The 19,264-nt window shown below is 54.0% G+C and overlaps 2 protein-coding genes across 2 annotated transcripts in view; both read right to left on the bottom strand.

The window, feature by feature from the left end:
* Positions 1-1,862, bottom strand: part of EXTL3 (exostosin like glycosyltransferase 3) — a 162,145-nt gene extending 160,283 nt beyond the window's left edge. The window contains exon 1 of the mRNA XM_075086497.1: positions 1,796-1,862. The gene's annotated coding sequence lies outside the window, so the exon portion shown is untranslated. The remainder of the gene's footprint in view (positions 1-1,795) is intronic.
* A 13,618-nt stretch (positions 1,863-15,480) lies between these two features.
* The window catches only part of FZD3 (frizzled class receptor 3), a 60,447-nt gene continuing 56,663 nt past the window's right edge, over positions 15,481-19,264 (bottom strand). The window contains exons 5-7 of the mRNA XM_075086495.1: positions 18,848-18,996; positions 16,683-16,916; positions 15,481-15,926 (exon numbers count right to left, since the gene is read on the bottom strand). Of these exons, the coding sequence (XP_074942596.1) occupies positions 15,713-15,926; positions 16,683-16,916; positions 18,848-18,996 (597 nt within the window). The 3' untranslated portion in view covers positions 15,481-15,712. The remainder of the gene's footprint in view (positions 15,927-16,682; positions 16,917-18,847; positions 18,997-19,264) is intronic.

The following is a 19,264-nucleotide window of genomic DNA, read 5'->3' as shown; positions in this document are numbered from 1 at the left end:
CACAAAGCCGGCAGGCATCCCTTGGCAGAGCACAGAGCCCCAGCTGACGCACAGCCGCTGCCGGGTTAGCCGTGCTCGTGCTTTCCACTGTCTGCAGCATCTCTCAGCCTGGTCCTGAGTTGCTTCGTGGGGATGGGGCTGGAGGAGACACTCCGCAGAACCCCTCCCCACCTCGGCAAGAGGAGAAACACCCAAGGGAAGAGCATGCGGGAGGCAGAGGACAGAGCAGCCTCTGTAGGGAGCGAGGTTTGCAGAGAGGAGCAGAAGTTTTTTTGCTCGGCCACTGAGACGTGTTCGAAGGTGAAGGTTGGACATGGAAACACTTCCGTAGGGAGGCCAGACTGCCCAGAGCCGGGTGGAAAACAAAGAAACCCAACCCCAGCATGATGAAATACAAGTTTATTTGCTTTAGCCTGTATCCAACTTCCCTCCCTGGCACAGAAAATTTTCTTTAACATTGCTCTGGCCGGGGACTTTTGTGCAAAACTGAGTTTTTTTTAAATGACCAACCGACCCAAAACACAACTCGAGGGAGCTGGTGAGTCCTGAGCACCTCCAGGTCCATCACACGAAGGGGTAAGGAAGCGAGACCAGGGCATCCTGACTCCTCCAAGCCCTTCTGCCCACCCTGCGCTCTCCCGGGACGAGGAGTTCATGCAGCCACAGCCAAATGATGGAGAGGTACCACTGAACCAGCAGCGCCGGGCGCGCTGGGGCTCCCGAGATCCCCCTCTAAGGGGAAGCCAAAGCCATTCCTCTGCTTTCAGGGGCCACTCTCCTCCTCTCCGGTCATCCCAGGCTCTCCCTCCTGGCTGAGATTTCTCCTTGTGTCTCAAAAGCCCTTTCAAAGCAGCCAGTTTTCCTGGCATCGCCTCATGGTCCAAATTGCCAAACTTGAGAGCAACTTCCACCGGGGCAGAGGATCCCTCACCCGCTGGTTAAACAGCTGCTTTCACATTAAACCCAATTTCTGCTGCACCAGCCCGGAGGAGCCGGAGCCGAGCCAGTGCCACCCCAGAGCCACGGGCACATGTTTCCCCCGACTTTGGGGGTCTGGGGGAAATCCCAGCCCACCCCCCCACCCCAAGAAGGCGCCGCCAGCCCAGCCAGGGCTCACCCCGCCGCCGGTGCTGCCCCTCCACAAACCCCGAGAATCCCCCACCCCGGGGACAGCCCCAGCCCGGCGGGGGGACAGGGAAGCGGGGAGGGGGCGACGGGTCCCCTCCAGGTGGGCCCCAGCCCGGGAGGGGACGGTGCTGCTCCCTGCTGAGCCTGGGGCCCCCCGTCCTGGGGGTGATAAAGTAAAATCAAATAAATAATTGAATTATATAGGAAAATAAATAGGAAAATGAAAATAATTGGCGGATAAAACTTTAAAATATAAAATGCAATGAAATGGGATGAAATGAAATAATGAAATGACATGAAATGGCATGAAATGAAACGAGATAAATAAAATAAAAAATAAAATAATGAAATACATTACATGGAATTAAATTAAAATAAATTAATTAAAATAAAATAAAACAAATAAAAATAAGATACATGAAATGAAATGAAATAATGAAATGAAATAAAAATAAAACAAAACAAAGCAAAACAAACTAAACTAAGAGAAAATTAAATTAAATTAAATGAAAATAAATAAAATAAAGAAATTAAATGAAACAAAAAAAAAACAAAGCAAAGCAAAATAAAGTGAGATAAGATAAGATAAAACGCAATGCAACGCAAGGCACCGCCGTGCCGAGCGGGGACCCGACGTGGCGGGGCCGGCGCCGCGGGCAGCGCTTACCTGCCGGCGGGGCTGCGCGGGGGCTGCGCGGCGCTGCGCGGGGGCTGCGCGGGGGCCCTGCGGCCGCAGCCCGGCGTGCGGAGCGGCGCGGAGCGGAGCCCCCCGGCCCGGCTCGCTGCATTCTGGGAAGCGGCACCCAAAAATGGGGGTGCGGTGCCCTCTGGTGGCGGCTCCTCCGTGGGGTCCCCGCGGGTGGGGGGGGACCTGGGGCGGGGGGGGTGGTGTGTAAAATACATCTGGGTAAGTGTCTTAACCCATAGGGGCCCCCCGATAATCGGCACCTGGGTCTGGTACCCCTGGCGGGCTCTGACCCCCTACAAAGAATTCGGGGCGGGGGGGGGGAGCTTCTCAAAAGCGGGGTGCCAGGGCTCACGCAAAGCCGCTGCTTCGCTCTGCCGCCGTGCCACTGCAGCACCCCGAATCTCTGCCTGTTCCCAGGCTGGGCCCCAAAAGCACCACACCCCCCTCCAAAAAGAAAAAAAGGTGCCCTGAGGCAGGCCGCAGCGGTTTGGAGAGGAAGGGGGGGATGCTGGGGCGCATTGGGTTTTGGGGTGCCAGTTTCCGAGTTCTCCCCTTGGTGCGAGAGCTTTTGTGTTGGCCGCACGTGTAGAACAACCCGTATTAACGAACCCCTGAGCCCTGCGGGAGATGTCGCCCCCCTGGGTTGCTCTGCCCAGCCCAGCGCTGGGGTCCTGCTCACAGGCCACCCCATAATTCAGTAAAACCCTGGGAAAAAAAACAGAGACCCCAAAGGGGCAATGAGGGAAGCAGAGTGGGACCATGCCCCCAGTTGGGGTGGGAGAGCCCCAAAACAAGGGTTAAATCCCAAATAGCGCTCTGAAAAGGGGTCAACAGGAGACCCCATGTGCTTTGATCCACATTTCCAGTTTGCAGCAGGCTCCAGTATAATTCCTGATGTTTTTTCCAACAGCAGAAGCAATGGCAGGTCACGGACGAGACCTGAAAAAGAGCCGCCAGCGGCGACGGAGGAGAATCACCGAAGGAATCGGGGGAAAACCAGAGGCACAAGCGAGCAGGTGTGCGCCCAGCTTGAGCTCCAGCTTTGCCTCTCTTCTTTACCAGGGCAGGAGCAGCCGGGAGACTGTGGGCGGCCTCGCAGGTAGGACCGGGATTCCTGATGCCACCCTGCAGCAGCCCCCAGTCGCTCGCTCTGACTCAAAAAGCCTCTTTTTTAACAAAATTCCCAATCCCGTTGACCCCGGTCACATGATGCCTTTCCACAAGGTCCTGGTGCTCAACAGGAGCAGGGATTTGACTCTGGGGAGATCGGGGTCCCTTTCCCAAGCGGCACTTGGCCGAGTGTTGGGGAAGGCTGCAGGAATTTCTCAAATCCAAGGGAATCCCATGATTTTTTGCTGTGACGTGGTGTGTTTGCCAAGCCTCGTGCCCAAAGGGGCGAGAGCTGTTTCATACAACTGCTTAAATAAAGTGAGCTGTTGGAGATGTCCCCTGGGGCTGACAGAGGGTGAGGACAGGGGTTCCCTTTCAGGAAATTTTGCCCATAACTGATTTTTTGGCACCACTTCCTCCAGCTCCAGGTGGCGGCTTGGACATGGATAATCTGTCATCTTCAAAGGGGCCGGTTACTGCCGGGACCTCCCGGTGCGGCGCAGGGAGGGGATTTGCGGTGGTTATGAAGGCTTGAAACATCCCTCCTGGCCACAGAGCACCCAGGTGTGGACAGACCCACGACGCACAGATGCACAAGGCAGAGCGAAGCCACCGAGCCCACCGAGGAACATCTCCTCTCCATCGCCTGCCGCCGGGCGGCTCCTGGGGTACCCGGAGGGGGTGAGTTTAATCTTTTCCCTTAGATTTTAATCAGCTCATCAGCGACGGGCATTGAGAGTGCAGCCGGCTAAGCGGCTTACATCTATTATTCCCAGAGGATTAGCCTTTCTGATCCGAGCGGAGGGAGGCGGCTGCGTCTCGAGCCTCGCTGAGGGCATGCGTCATACCAGCCATCAGCCACAAAACCATCTCCCCCGCCATTATTCAGCAACATACAAATGCTGCTCTCTATTTGCACAGCCTGCAGAGCTTTCGCCTTCCTTCCAGCCGTACATCCAACAAATCCCTCTGCCAGAGTATGGGGCACGGTGATCCCATATGGACCCTATAGGGTATGGGGGGTGCCCAGAGGGGCTGTCCCGACTCTCTCAACAGCCTCGACAGGACCATATGGGGTGCGTGGCCACGCTCACGTCTGCACATGTACCCTTATGGACACGCACCCTCAGGATGTGCCAGAATAGCAGAGTCTGACCCTACAAACACTTGGGGACAGAGATGTCCTGTCACAAAAGCTTCTTGTCCCCTTTGACGCCCTGAAACAGTCTCTGGGATACGTGAGCACGGAACGAATTGGGGGCCGGTAGGTTGAAATCCCCTGCAGCAAGGAATTTTGGGGACCTGAAACCGGGAGCATCGCTCCACTCCCTCCTTCTGGGTGCTTATCTCGTGCGAGCTGAGCTGCCCCTGGAGGCAACCTCAGGTCCCTGGAGACCCATCAGGGTGCCTCTGGTCTCTGGGGTGTCTGGGAGACACCCATAGGGGTGTCTTGGGTTCCTGGGGTGTTGGGGAGACACCCGTCACCCATCTATCCTCGCTGCTGTAGCTCATCCGGCAGTGAGATTTTTGTATAAAATAGTTGCTTCCCCCCAACCCGCCTATAAGCTGTGCAAACACAGTGTGACAGCTAAAGCATCCCGAACATCCCACCTGAAGTTTCTCCCGGGTGATGCTGGTCCCGGCTGGGACACGGGACTCTCTTCGCAGGGTCAGAGGTGGGATATTTCGGTGCTCCCCCTCCCCGCCACACCTCCCTGCAGGGCAGGACGCGGAGCAGAGGGAGGCGACCATGTCGGCGGGAGCTGCTCACTGGTGTAGGCCACCAGCAAAGAGCATAAACCAGCAAAAAACTGCCTTTTGCAGCTCAAGAAAGTGCCGAGTTTGAAGTGATTTTTGCCTATTCCATGTTTCTCCAGCTTTTGTGGGTGTCCCTACAAACCACAGGCATTTTTGCCACCTACAGGATCCCAACTGCAACGGGATTGAGCGATTCCCACAGGGACTCAGCTGTCACCCCTTCCCCGCTGCTGCTGCCATGACCGTGGCCATGTCTCCCACCTCGGGTGTTTTCATCCCCAGTGCCACCGCCCCGCCGTGGTGGGGGACCCCATCCTGCCTGTCAGCCATCTGTGACCCTGCCAAGGCCACTCGGCCCATCACGGGCGCCCGGAGCCCAGGGCTTGCACGGGGTGGCACTATTGCATTAAAAATCCCAGCTGACCTCTGGGAATGCTGCTATTTTTGGGGGGATGATTCGTGGCAGCCCTCCTCGCCCCAAGGGTTTCCCTGTGAGCTCCCCAAATCGAGCAGCACAGCCGGGACAGACGCTGCCCAGCCTGGAGCTCAGCCCTGCTGGGATGGGACCTTGCCTTTCCCCAGGGGTTTTTCCTTTTCGGGGGTGACGGAGGGATTTCTTCCCCTGGGGTTTGGGTGGAAAAGCCGCAGCGGGTCCTGCCACACTGCCCTGAGCAGCAGCAAAACCAAGGGACGGTGTGGGATATTGCTCAGGACCTCGTACAGGGTTAACGTCGTGGCTGCTCCCATTATTCCATCCTCCCGTAACCCACCTGCTTTGGTCCTACAAAGCTGTTTACACCACTCAGCAGATTTGCAAAGCCCAGGCTCATTGTCCTTGCTCCAAGCTGGCAAGATCTCGAGCTGCCTCAGGGTCCCACTCTCATTGCCATGAGGAGCCACCCCCAGGAGCACCCCTGCACCCCCAGGAGCATCCATTCATTCCCGCAAGCATCCCTCTCTCTTTCTGAGTGTGCCTCTATCCCCATGAGCATCCATCCCTCCTCACAAGCACCCCTCCATCCCCACAAGGCTCCCTCACTCCATCCCCACAAGCACCCCTCCATCCCTGCATGGCCAAGCATCCTCCCTGCCCCCACGTTGCTCCAAGAGCTCTTTCAGGAGGCTCCCCATTCCCCACCATCCCAGGAGGGAGGAAAGGCCCTCAAGGATGGTTTATCCTTGGGGAAACAGGGCATGGGGAGGGGTGAATGTTGTACAACACACCCTGCTTACGGTGGGAGCAGAGGAGGATGAGGGCAGGGGCTCACCTGATGCCAGGAGCCGGGTCGGGCCCAGCCTCAGCCCCGGGGTTTGGCGACACAAGCTTGTGGGATGGCGCAGCTCTTTGCCTGCTCCCCTACGGTCCCTGATCCCACTAAATTGATTAATGGAAAGCCCCAGAGGGTCTGGGGTGGGGGCACCATTAGGGAATTTGATTTACAGCTGCTCCAGAGGGGACACAGAGACGGCCCGTGACAGCCACCAGTGCTGCTAGGGCCACGGCGCTCCTCTCTGCTGGGCTTCGGTCCTGCCAGTCACGGCTTTTCCAGCAGCAGCTCCTCCATGTTTCCCCCTCCCAGTTTATCCCAGTGCCCCTAATCCCACAACCTGTAGCACCTCCCATCCCTGCTGAGCGCCCCTGGGACATCAGGGCGCAGGATGGGGTCCCCGTACCCTCTCACGGCCCTGGGGACAAGGGTTGCCGCTGCACTTCCTGCTGCCGCTGCACAAACATGGATCAAAATCCCTCCCCAGCAGCTGGAGGGAGAAATGCCCCCGCCAGCAGGTCGAGGGGGTCACTCGCACCCGGCAGCAGTTGGGGTCGGGGTTTTGGGGGGGCCAGACGTGACCCATCACCTGTTAACGGCAGCAAAGCTCAGCACCTCCTTGTTGCGCCACTGCTAATTTGTCACAGCTCCGGAGGAGGCCGCCGCGGTGAGGCCATCACTCCAATTAGCGCTGCTGCCCTTCACGCCACTCACGGCCTAATGAGGTTTGGCAGGATTCGGGGGTTTTGCTCACAGTTAAAGGCACCCAAAGACCAGTGTTAACCCTTCATCTGCTGAGCCATGCCCAGGCAGCGCTGGGGGCTCAGGTTTTGTTGGGCTGCCGCCAAGGTCGGGCCTCCCAAGGGAGCTCCAGGAGCTTTTCTGGACAACCAGGTGCTTCAGAATTGCATTTAGGGAGAAACTTCTCAAGTGGGAAAAACGATTTGAAGTATAAAGATCCTTCTGGTGTTTGATGGGGTCCAAATTTTTGGTTAGTCCCAGGTTTTATTGCTCCTCCACGAGCTGGGACTTCGCCGGCCCCACTCCAGTCGGTGTCACCATCCCCTAGGGCTCGGTAGCACCTCGTCCTCGGGGTTCAGGGTCCTCCACAAAGCCCCCATGCAAGGGAGAACCTGCATGAGGAGCTGGTTCCCCCCTAAAAATTAAAGATTAGGAACAAGGCTGGCTTTTGTGTAATCCCGCTTTTTGCAGCCAAGCAGATGTTCCACGTCTTTTGGCAGGGGCCGAGCCTTATCTGACGGCAGCGTTACCACGGAGGAGATCAGAGGGCTTTGAAGGCATCGCGGGAGCTCGGTAGAGGTATGTCGGGGCTCGTCGCTTCTGACAGATTCCAGGTGGGATTTGTAGCTGGATTATGTTGCAATTCACAGCCTTAAGGGATTTTTTCAGCACGTTCCCCTAAAAACAGGAACCTGCCACACCAGCACTGGGCCAACAAACATGAGAAGCGGCGGAGGATCTGTCTACACCAAACAAGGTGGATTTAAAAGAAAGAAAACAATTGCAGAGAGCGAGAAGGTCTCCCCTCAGCCCCCTCTTCTCCAGGCTAAACCCCCCCAGCCCCCTCAGCCGCCCCCCAGCACACTTGTGCTCCAGACCCTGCCCCAGCCCCGCTGCCCTTCTCTGGACACGCTCCAGCCCCTCCAGGCCCTCCTTGTCCCGAGGGGCCCAAACCTGAGCCCAGCATTCGAGGTGGGGCCTCCCCAGGGCCGAGCACAGGGGCCCCATCCCTGCCCGGCTCCTGCTGGCCACACCAGTGCTGACACAAGCCCGGGGGCTGGTGGCCTCCTTGGCCACCCGGGCACTGCTGGCTCATGCCCAGCCGGCTGTCAGCCAGCACCCCCAGGGCCTTCTCCGCCGGGCACTTCCCAGCCCCTCCGCCCCAGGCCTGGAGCGTTGCCTGGGGTTGGTGCGACCCAAGGGCAGGACCCGGCACTTGGCCTTGTTAAACCTCATCCAGTTGGCCTCGGCCCATCGACGCAGCCTGTGCAGGTCCCTCTGCAGAGCCTTCCTGCCCTCGAGCAGATCAACACTCCCGCCCAACTTGGTGTCATCTGCACCTCACTGAGGGCGCACTCGATCCCCTCGTCCAGATCACTGACAAATACATTAAGCAAGACCGGCCCCAGCACTGAGCCCTGGGGCCCCACTCGTGACCGGCCGCCAACTGGATTTAGCTCCGTCACCACAACTCTCCAGGCTCGGCCATCCGGCCAGTTTGTTGCCCAGCAAAGGGTCCCCCCGTCCAAGCCATGAGCCGCCAGCTCTTCAGCTGCTCTTCTCACCAGCACCTGCAGCCCCTGCCCTGGGAGCTGGCAGCTGAGGAGGGTAAAACTATCATCTTTTTTCTGGTTAAACCGACACAACCCCCAGAGGACGATATAGTAACCAAACCCCAAACCCTAAAAAAATCAGACATTAGGAAGGAAGGGTGACTGGGAGCAGAGGGGAAGAAGGCATCAGCCTTTTTATATATTTACATATTCTATTCTATTTCATTCTATGCTATATAAATGTTATTGTTATAAATTGTATAAATTGCATAAAAACATTATAAATGTTCTATTACAGCAGCTTGGGACGAGGCTGGCGACCGTTTGGCACTGCAGATCCATCCTGCTTCAGCTTCCCCGCCGTGTCAGGTGTCGTGATACCTCCGACTTGCCGAGCACCCCTGCAGCCCTCCCCCGCAGACGTCCTGGCCACTTTTTAAAGCCAGCGGCAACGCGGAGGCGGCTGCTTCGATACGCATCCAAGCGCCGCGGGGGAGTTGCGGAGGCGACGCAATAAATGGGGGTGCGAAGCAAAGGGTCTCAGTGGAAAGGGGGATTTAATAAAGGAGGAATGAAATGAGAGGGGCGAGGAGAGAGCGGCTGAAGCCCTCGGAGATGTCCCCGTGAGACAGAGGGGGAGCGGGAGGTGCTGGCAGGATTGCGGGATGTGGGCGTTGGGAGCAGGCACCGAAACCGGAGACTGAATATCGATCAAAGGCGCTGGGAGTATTATCATAAAAACCAGTTGGACCGGTAGCGAAGCACGTTTGAAACGTGGATCCCAGCGCACGGTCATGCCAAAGGGTCGGCAGCTTTGTCCCGCTGGGCGGGAGCAGCATCGAGCTGGCGATAACGCCTGAAGAAAATGACTTTTTTGTAAAAGATCCTTCTATTTCCACCCGTTTTGTTTCAGTCTTTTGTTATCGAGGATTTCCTGGAGATTTTAATTCCTTTAGGATTTGTGCGTGGCCGGATGCTTTTCTCCCTTCAAACCGGTGGAGGAGTCGCAGTGAGGGCAGGGGTCGGCAGGGCTGAGGGGCAAGGCTGGGCCCAAAACAGCAAACAGGAGGGGCTCAGCTGCATCGGGAACGCGACAGCAGCTAAAATACGCTGCCCTTAATCTCAGCCTAGGGAGGGACTAGGGCTCTGGGCTGCCGCTGCCTCCAGCTCCAGCCACGTCCCCAAAACTGTCTTTAAACTTTGCTTTGGGGCACCCTGAGCTCGCTCTGGGTGACTCCCATCTCCTCCCCAGCCCCTCGTCCCCTTCATTAACCCCTTGGGGACCTGCTACTGCAGCGCGAAGAGCGGGAAGATGAGCGAGGTGAGCCCCGATTCCTCATCCTGGCTGGTTCCAGCTGCAGTGACAAATCCCGCTGGCTGCTCCCGGAGGCCGAGGCAGACCATTTCTTCAGCCGCTCGACTTGGGACACAGCTCACAAACCGCAACAGTGACGGTTTAAATTCAGGGAAGACGAAGGAGAAGGGACTTTGTCGGCTCTGCCCCCGCGGTGCAGGCCCTGGTGGCAGGGTGGGCAGCCGCAGCCCTGCCTCGCTTTGTCCTGTTTTTCCGCAGCCGACCGCCACCTCTCCGAGGGGCTTTTCGGGTGCTGCGGTTGCGGCATCCCCAGCATCCCGATGTTTCGGGACGGAGCCACTCTGCTGAGGATGTCGCGTCTCCGCATGGCCCTGCACGACCTGTGTCTTAATCAGCAGCTCCTAAAGTTTCATCCCTGAAGTGAGTTATTTATCTTAACAAGACTCAAAAAAGCACCGTATATTAAACCAGCACCATCTGTGATTATTAGAATAAGTTATTTTATCACCAGCCATGCGAGACTCGGAGCGTACGGCTTCCCACACTGAAATAACCACGTATCCGAGTAGCAGCTTGACAGCTACTTAAAAAAAACCCAGCTCATCCCATTCCCTGTTTCGTTCTGGCAACAAAAATCCCAGCATGAACGCCCAGACCCTCCCAGTATTCCCACTCCCAAAGCTGGCCGCCAGCCGTTGGCTCGCTTGTCTCCTCGCTCGCCGAGCGCCGCTGGTTTGAGTGGCCTGTTGCTCATCAAAGGGCAGAACGAACCAGAGCCCCGAGCTTGTGGAGAGCTCCGTGTTCGCTGCAAGGGCGCCGGGCATCCGCGAGCACAGATGTTCGGAAAGGTGAAGTCTAGAAAGTCTTTCTTCAAATTCAGAGTGCCGCTAGCTGGAGGAAAATCTAATATTCAAACCGTAGCCGCCCTAAACTGGGTTTTAGAGGGGGGTGTGTTGTTACGCACATCGGCAAGGGTTTGAAAGCCTGTTGATGAAGAGACTAGGATTTTTTTTCCCATTGTTTTATTAAAAACTTTTAAAGGTTTAAAATGAAAATGTACACCCACTACAATATAATCCGTTTGTACACTCACAGTTAAAGTGCTAAAAATCAAACATTACAAAACCGACACTGGACTACTGTAAACGAGCCTACCAAGAGCCGAGTGCAAAGTCAAGTCAGCTACGGTCAGGTCCTAACAGCCACGTGCACCCTCTACGTACAGGCCTCACGAACACGAAAGCTTCTTCCTCTCCCATTCAGGAATGGATGAAATTACAACACGGACACGAGCACGTCGAGGGAAAGCGCCGGAGGAGGGGGCAGCGCCGTCACCTGCACCGAGTTCCCACGGCGCACAGACCTGACAGCGTTGGTGACAGGCAAAACCCGCGAAAAAACATCCGCCTTGGGTGAAAATAAATCCCGATCCCGTTACGACGAAGCCCAGGGGGGCGGGAGTGGAGTTTCACATTCAACTCGACGTTCTGCTGTTCAAGTTGCTCTGCTCTGCGCCCCGGTTCCACGGTACAGCCGCGGCTCCCCGCTCCCCGACGAGGAGTTTTTGGGGGTCCTCGCCTCCCCGGAGCTGTGCTGCGGGGTCGGCTCCCCAGAAGGGTGGGCATCGCTCTAAGGGCTGGCCCCAACTCGCCCAGCTCTTCTCACGGCCTCCCGGACCCTTCCCGAGGGGTTTTCCCTCCCCTCCTTGCTGGAACCATTTGGCTGCGGCCAGATTTCAGCTTCTATCTAAAGCTTTGGTAGCAAAATGGAGGTCTAAGCACTAAGAAACAGAGAGTGCTTGAGAGCAGACAAAGAAATTTACAACTAAATGTGGCTTTTTGCTGCTGTTGGATTTTTTTTTACACTTTAAAGAGAGGAGCGCTACCGGCCCATCAGGAAGGTGGCTGCGCGGGCTCCTGCAGCTGATTTTTCCACGCAATACGACCGCGCCTCTGGTTCATGATGCTTCAGTGAACGACGGGAGCTACGAAGGGATTAAGAAAGAAGGAACGTCGCACACTCCGGGGGGTCTGTGGTCAGCGGCCAAGGGGCCGATGCCTGTATTCACCAGCTGCAGCCCAGCGCTCGCCTGCCCCGGCCACCTCCCGCTTTGCCCGGATGGGAGAGCAAAGGTCTTGGGGCAAAGCGCGCTGTGCCAGCCCGCAGGGGAGACCCAGGGCGACCGGCCACCACCGTCACTTCTCGAGGATGTACAGCTGCCGAGGAGTGATGCGGTTGCAAATAACGTGGAGATTCAGTTACCCGGGAATACAGGGAGTAAGAAGCCGTGGATTTTATGGGAAGCTTTCATATCGCGCTCTTGCAAAGCAGCATTCTGAGGCTTTGGTCATCGTACGCGTAGGATGGAAATTTATTAACCCGCCATTGGGATGAACTGGGGAAAGCAGGCTATGGACAGCTCCTCTGCGTACAGCTTCCTCAGGCCAAGAAGGCCCTTGAGGGGCTGGAGCATGTCCAGAGAAGGGCAGCGGGGCTGGGGCAGGGTCTGGAGCACAAGTGTGCTGGGGGGCGGCTGAGGGGGCTGGGGGGGTTTAGCCTGGAGAAGAGGGGGCTGAGGGGAGCCCTTCTCGCTCTCTACAACTACCTGAGAGGGGCTGGAGTGAGGGGGGGTCGGTCTCTGCTCCCAAGTCACCAGTGACAGGACGAGAGGAACCGGCCCCAGGCTGCGTCAGGGCAGGGTTAGGTTGGAGATGAGGGAAAATGCCTTCCCTGCCAGAGGGGTCAGGCCCTGGCACAGGCTGCCCAGAGAGGTGGGGGAGTCACCGTCCCTGGGGGGGTTCAAACACCGTGCAGCCGTGGCACCTGGGGCCATGGTTTAGGAGGCCTGGGGGTGTTGGGTTGGCAGTTGGACTTGATGGTCTCAGAGGTCTTTTTCAACCTTAGTGGTTCTATGATGCTCTGATTCTATTCTCCACCTGCTTCAAAAGAGAGAGGGTCAGGCTTTTGCTGGGAGAGCTGCGGCACGTGTCTCCAGCAAGGGACAAAGCGCTGCTGGTAAATCCCAAGGAACGTGTGTTGAGCTCAGGTGCGTTAGGTCAGCCGGGCCCAAAGCAGCCAGAGTGTTTCTGCAACAGAATGCTGCCCTAGGCCGGGATTTAAGCTCCAGGGAAATTTAAAGATTGGCAATGATTTGGGAGCTGAAGCCCTGCAAGTGTCCCAGCCAGGGAAATGGTACACGTGAAACCTGAAACAGTCCTTGGTAAAGGGCTCTGAAGTCCTGGGAAGTAACGCTTCGCAGAAATAGAGAGCAGCGTGCTAATTCAGGTGTTGAAGATAAAAGGGGGGGTTTGGGATTACAGGGCAGGGTGGGGACATAAAACCCAGCCAGAACTCGAGTTTTACATTTTAATCACCTCTCTGGGGTGACAGGAGTCTGTCCCTTGTGTACAGGACGTGTGAGCAAGGAGCAGCTTAGCTATTCCCATCTGGAAACAATACAGAGGACTAAACCTCACAAATTAACATCATTTCAAGGAGGACATATTTCAAACCTCCATCATCATTCCCCTCCCTGACTCTAAACAAGTCAAAGCATTGCTACAATTAAAAAAAAAAAAAGACGTAGAAATTGAGCCAAGAAGCTCAACATAAACACTTGAGCTTATTTAGTTCCGTTACAGCGTTTACAGAAACTCAGCTGCCCGGCTCCTTTTGCAGATCCAGATTCCTAAAACTACCATCCCTTCGAAGCAGCGAGTTATTCAGTAGAAGCTGAATTTGAAAATAAAAAAGGGTTCCACCTTTGCGGCTTAGAGGGAATTGTAGTTTTGCCAGCTGAAGTCACTCAAAAGATTTTTCATCCCCGTCTGCTCTGATAGAGGTGATCTAGCCGTACGCGGACAGTTATCCCCGCGGACGACCCTCGGGGCTGTTTGCTGAGCAAACAGCAAAGCGGAGTCTGCTCCGCCCCGGGCGCTCGGTGCGGCAGCCGCCCTCCCTGCACTGGCAATAAAGAGAGCGCGGAGTTGTTGCTAAGCTTTGTTAGACCACACTGGGGCCGCTTTGTGCCTCTGCTTTGGAGCAAAAGCACGGTGGAAGCAAGAAAGATAATTTAGGATCATAGAATCACTAAGGTTGGGAAAAGACCTCTCAGATCACCAAGGCCAACCGCCAACCCAACACCCCCAGGCCTCCTAAACCATGGCCCCAAGTGCCACGGCTGCACCGTGTTTGAACCCCCCAGGGACGGTGACTCCCCCACCTCTCTGGGCAGCCTGTGCCAGGGCCTGACCCCTCTGGCAGGGAAGGCATTTTCCCTCACATCCAACCTAACCCTCCCCTGACGCAGCTTGAAGCCATTAAATTTACAGTAAATATATTTCTAAGACACGGTGACTCCCAGGGCAAGCGTTGGTTTCCGCGCACACGGTTGCGTGCTTTGCCCTTGTGTCATCAGCTACACTTAACATGCGCAGTTGTAAGGCAGCGCCGCTCCTGCCGGTCGCAAAACCCTCTGAAGAGGCACCGCGGGGTTGTTGCCCTGCTCCTGCCCCCGAGGTTGTGCCATCCAAGCGTGTGCAAAGGCTTTTCAACGCGCCTCAAACAGGTCAAAAAGGGACTTATGTAAGGACAACGCAAAAATAAGTATTCACTTCCCAGCAATGATCCGTGGTAACGACTGAGGTAGGTTTAAATGCAATCAGTGTTTCCTGGTGCTGAACGCATCCTTCACCGGATGCTTCCGAAGATCTGCCGCGCCACCCGAGACGCGCCTCGGCTTTTGCCTGCAGCGTCGACAACGACTTGCAGTACCCTGGCAGATTATTTACACGAAAAAAAAGCCCAAACTGAGAATTCTCTACTTTGACTCTAGTGGGGGGGGTGAAAAGAAAATAACCTGCAGGGGAGGTCGATCGGTCATGCGAGCTCCCCGGCTGGGAAGGAGCCAACAATGTACGTGGATACCCGCCTCCTCCTCCTCACGGCGGCAATGCCGCGGGTTTCTGCCTGCTGCACCCCGCTCTTTCCCCACCCACCAGCAGCTCCCGCCTGGATTTGTCCCACCGGTGTCCAAATCCCTGCTCCCCGCTCGCTCAGCGCAAAGAGAACCCTCCGAAAAAATAGCCCCGACACCGCAAGGAAGGTGGGCCGTCCCTGATTAAACTCCTCCCACCTGTTCTGGCCTCAGCCTTCCTCACCCAGGCTACGGAGTTTGTGACCAGGATCTGTTCTGTTCGTAAGGGAAAGGCTGGCCGTTCCGGTCTGGGCGACAAATGCAGCTTTTCCATTATTATTATTATTTTAAATAGATGAGGAACAGGCAATCTCAGCTTTTGCACATTAATCTAAAAAATAAGTGGCTGAATATTATCTAGATAACTGGTTTTAAAATCGATCTCTTCCTACCTAAATTGTAAACAAGTAGAAAATTTAAATAGTATTTTGTAAAAAAGCAAGGACAATGCAAGTTATACAAAAATCACCCTTCCCTGCCTCTCTCTTCCCCCCGCCCGCCCGCCCCACCCCAACAACTGAGCCTGAACAGCTCTGCTAAGAGCTGGTGATCATCAGCGGAGTCTCCTCTCCTTTCCTTCTCCAAAACGCTCGCTCCTGCGTTGCATTTCCAGCGTAACCATTAAAAGCGCCCGCCGATTCGTGCAGGTGTCCTTTATACAGCGTTTAATATGCGTCCCCTCCCCCCGCGCTCGACGGAAACGAGTAGCAGTTTGTTATCTCGTCAGAGAGGTGCGCAGAGGAATTCCTTCGGTATCCCAGGAGTTCCCTTATGCTTTACAAGAAGCTTAGCGTGACCCTGCCAGCGAGTCTGCAAGGGTAACACCTACCGACACGCAGAGCCGTCGGAGGCAGGGGGAGAGTTTTTTCAGCACAGAATAAGCGATTCAGCAACAGGCGTCTGATGAGTAACAGTTACGGAATAAATAATTACCTACAGATAGGTTCAAATGAGGCAACCAGCTTTTTACTCAATAATTCGAGACTGCCGAACACGCTAGCTCTGAAGCGAGTACAACAACGCCGGCTTCAACACAAAGAAGCCAGTTCTGGCTTCCTGATGCACAAAAATCAGCACCCGACGAGAGGCACGATAATACTGAGCGTTATCACATCGCTGAGGAAGGGACCACGAGCCGTGCAACCACACCAACTACCCCTTTCCGAGAAAAGCGGCTCAAGCGCTGGTGCCGTCCTCTTCGATAACGCGGTTCATGCTGGTCCCGTGCGTGATGTGTGTCAGCGGGTTGCCGCTGAGGTCCCTGATGCTGCTGTGACGCGACTGTTCGTTCAGCCGGTGAGAACTGCTATGCCTGGAATGATCAGTCAGTCGTGACATGCTGCCATGAGGTAGTCTTTCTTCTACGCCTCTGTAGCTGCAGGGAGTGTACCTGATTTATAAAAATAGAGGACAATTATTGCTATTGTTACCGCCGCAGTCATGAAAGAATGTAAATAAATCTCGGTGCATGTGCACGCACATGCACATAAACCCTCTGCTTCTGTGAAAAAGGCCGTGCTCTGTTTAGCGCCGTCATTCAGCTTATGCAGCCCCGGGCAAATTGTTTCAACTCCTTACGCAGCCTGGTTCTCACTGCAGCGCTATGTATAGTATCGATAATTAGGTGAGTAAAATACTTGATGATGAATTATGTTCTAAAACTTAACTACACCTCAAGTTAGAGTGGGTAACTTTTATGGTTGTCTACTTCAGCAGGGCTAGGGCTATTTACAGAAACAAAATCGATTTACACGCAGACAAAAGCAGCCACAAAAACACTAAAGCCGACTTTGGGAGAGATCTGTTTTCCCACGCGCTTAGATGATGCAACACAGATCGCTGCCTTTGCAGGAAAATCATAGAATCATAGACTCCGAGAATCATTATGGTTGGACCAGTAGGATCACCAAGTCCAACAGTCAACCCAAAACCCAGCGCTCAACGCATTCATGAAGACTAACGCAGACTCTGAAAATATCACGCTATTTTTTTTCTCTCTCCAATGCAGATGCTAGCAGGGACAGCAGAAACAATCAGAGAAAGTAAATATTATTGGAACTTCCAGTTTTAGCAACGCAATGGCCAAACGTTGGGCTAGCAGAGGCTTGTCCAATTTCCTACAAGGTTTTAAAAAGAAGAAACCTACCGGCCGTCACGCGACCGGTGCAGGCTGCCGTGGTAGCTGCTCACTTTGCTGTGGACGCTGCCCGCCTTGCTCCTTTGGTCGTCCATCATCGCCAGCTGGGTGGAGGAGGCGTGGGTCGAGGTGCCCTGTGTGGAAGTGCCTCTCGACTTTCGGATGATGGGGGTGTTGGGGTCTCTCAGAAGGGACTGAGCGAAGTCTGGCTCTTGCAGCACTTGCCGACTCTCGTTTACAACTCTGGACAAGACATGCAATTTGAATTGTTAACAGCGATGACTGCAACACAAAAGCGATCGCAGTAACAGCACTATAGCTATTTTACAAACAGAATGGACAAATATTCCAGCTTGGCAAATAAGACCATTTATTTGCATCATAATACCTCTATTTGCCTAATTTTGAAGCAGCTCTTTGGATATTTTAGACTTGGGTATTTGGATATTTTAGCAAAGTTCATATTCTTGAATCTTTCCTACTCCCTGTATCTGATCCTCAAGCCTAGACACGTGGAATAACGGCAGTGGATTCGCTTATGGCCTTATTGCTGCAAGAAAAATCCTTGGGACAGCGCTGTGACTCGGCAAGCTGGGATTACGCAGGGAACTGCCCCTCAGGGAACACGGGAAGCCGCTTCCTCGCTCAAATGAGCATTTAAAATCTGGATTAAAACTGGCAGCAGGAGGAGAACACCAGACGAAATACAACATATCTAATAACGCATAAGCAACTGGCCTGTAGCCCTCAGATCTGCGGTTACAGCCCCACAGCTCCTCTGTTTGCTGAAATCCCTTGCTGGGAAGGGCCGGCAGAGGGGCACACGCTTGGCCGCTCTACCATAGCATGATGAAAGGAGGTGGGATTGCATCCCTGAGATTCCTTTTTTCTTCCTTTTTTTTTAATCTCTTTTTTGTGGGGAGGCCTTTTCCTCCCCTCCCATTCTCTATATTATTCTTTCATGTTCTGTTTCCTCAGCCCGGCTAGCTCCTCCTCTTCATTTTTGTGCTCGCAGAGGATCACAGGCTACCTAAGGAGGGAGGTTTGCAGCGGCTCTGCCCCTTACTGCTCAAGGAATAAATGGGGCCGGCAAAGGAATCCGGCTCCAGCCAGACGCTGCCGTGCGTGGGAGCTGCCCCGCTGCCTCGCTGCACCGCGAGAGAGGATGGCACTTCCAGGAGCCACCCGGCTCTCCCTGAGATAGCGAGTCTGAGATAAGACAGTCCTGTAAAACAGCTTCCCTGCCTTTGTTAACTCTATTCCTGTCCTCCACCCACCAAACTAGTACGTCACCTCTATGTAAATCCCATCTAAACGTACGTACATGCGTTAAAAATCACATGAAGCTGTTGCTAACCCCATGCGTATCTTACTAGGTTATCTTTCAAATAAAGAAAAATTGACTCCAGCTCTACAGAAGGTAATTTTGCTTTAACCTCAGCAGAAGAACAGTTCTGGTAAGGAGGTACAAGCCAAAGGCATGGAGTAGTCACTTAAAGGCTTGCTACCTTTGTGCCTCTATTTTGAAACGTCTACTTACAAGACAATATTTACGATTCTGAAAGCAGCTATTCATCGCTACTACACAACCATATAGATTGCCTCTAAATTTGTGCCGTACCTTCGTCTAAATTATTTTCGATCTCACAGAAGCTGTAAGACATCCTTACTGCCATTTTATCAAGCTGTGCTTTGGCACTAATGCGTAAGGGAAGATGAAAAGCAGAGACAACTGCCTTTAACTGCAATCACGGTGAAGAGAACGTTTAATTTCAATATAAAGGTCTGATTCAGTTGACTAGATAAGCACGTCTATAAGCAAAAACTTTACATGCCACCTCTCAGTAAATGGCAGAGAAGTTGTAATATTCTACTGAAGCCTAACTCTTGTTAAAAAATACTCTGAAAACAGACGGAGCAATGTAGATTTGATCCTGGGACCAAAGAATAATTGCAGAAAAATATGCAACTCCTCAGGGGCTTTTTGAGCTGTTCCTTGTCTTGTCCTTCCTTGCTCCATCTTGGATAGCGAGAGATTTCTAAGAAAGCTGCTCCTACCTGTTCCTGTCTTTGCCTCCACGGAAAACTAACCAAATACTCTTCCAGGACGACAAGGGAAGAGGAGATGATTTGCCAGTGCTCAACCAGACTATCTATGAGGTATCAATACGCACTCTTTTTTCCTGCGTCCATGGAAAAAGCTGGCCCACTCAAAACAAGTCTTTTTGCTTCCAACCCAGAAGACAGAGGGTATCCCAACGACCAAAGCCATGAGATACTTCATGAGAAAGAGAATCAAATCCGGACGACTCATCTGAGTGACCTAGAGAGAGAAAAAAAGAGAAAAAAAGATTATACAACCCAGCATAGTTCACTACTCCATTTACTAACTCGTTTAAAATAACTGTCTCTGCCTTGAGCCAAAGTAAACATCAACAGGGTTCCTTTGTTTGGTGGCTCTTGAGAGCGTGACCGAGTGTGTTGTACAGCCCACTGTTGAGTGAAACAAAAGCTTCAGCCACTGGGAGGTCCTGGCCTTATTTTTGTATTTCCAGTTTCTTGTCTGTGCCCTGAATAACTGCGAAATATTT

The sequence above is a fragment of the Phalacrocorax aristotelis genome, chromosome 3 (genome assembly GCF_949628215.1).
Source record: "Phalacrocorax aristotelis chromosome 3, bGulAri2.1, whole genome shotgun sequence".
Lineage (NCBI taxonomy): Eukaryota > Metazoa > Chordata > Aves > Suliformes > Phalacrocoracidae > Phalacrocorax > Phalacrocorax aristotelis.
The sequence above is the reverse complement of the archived record's forward strand: the minus strand, read 5'-3'. Positions and strand labels throughout refer to the sequence as shown.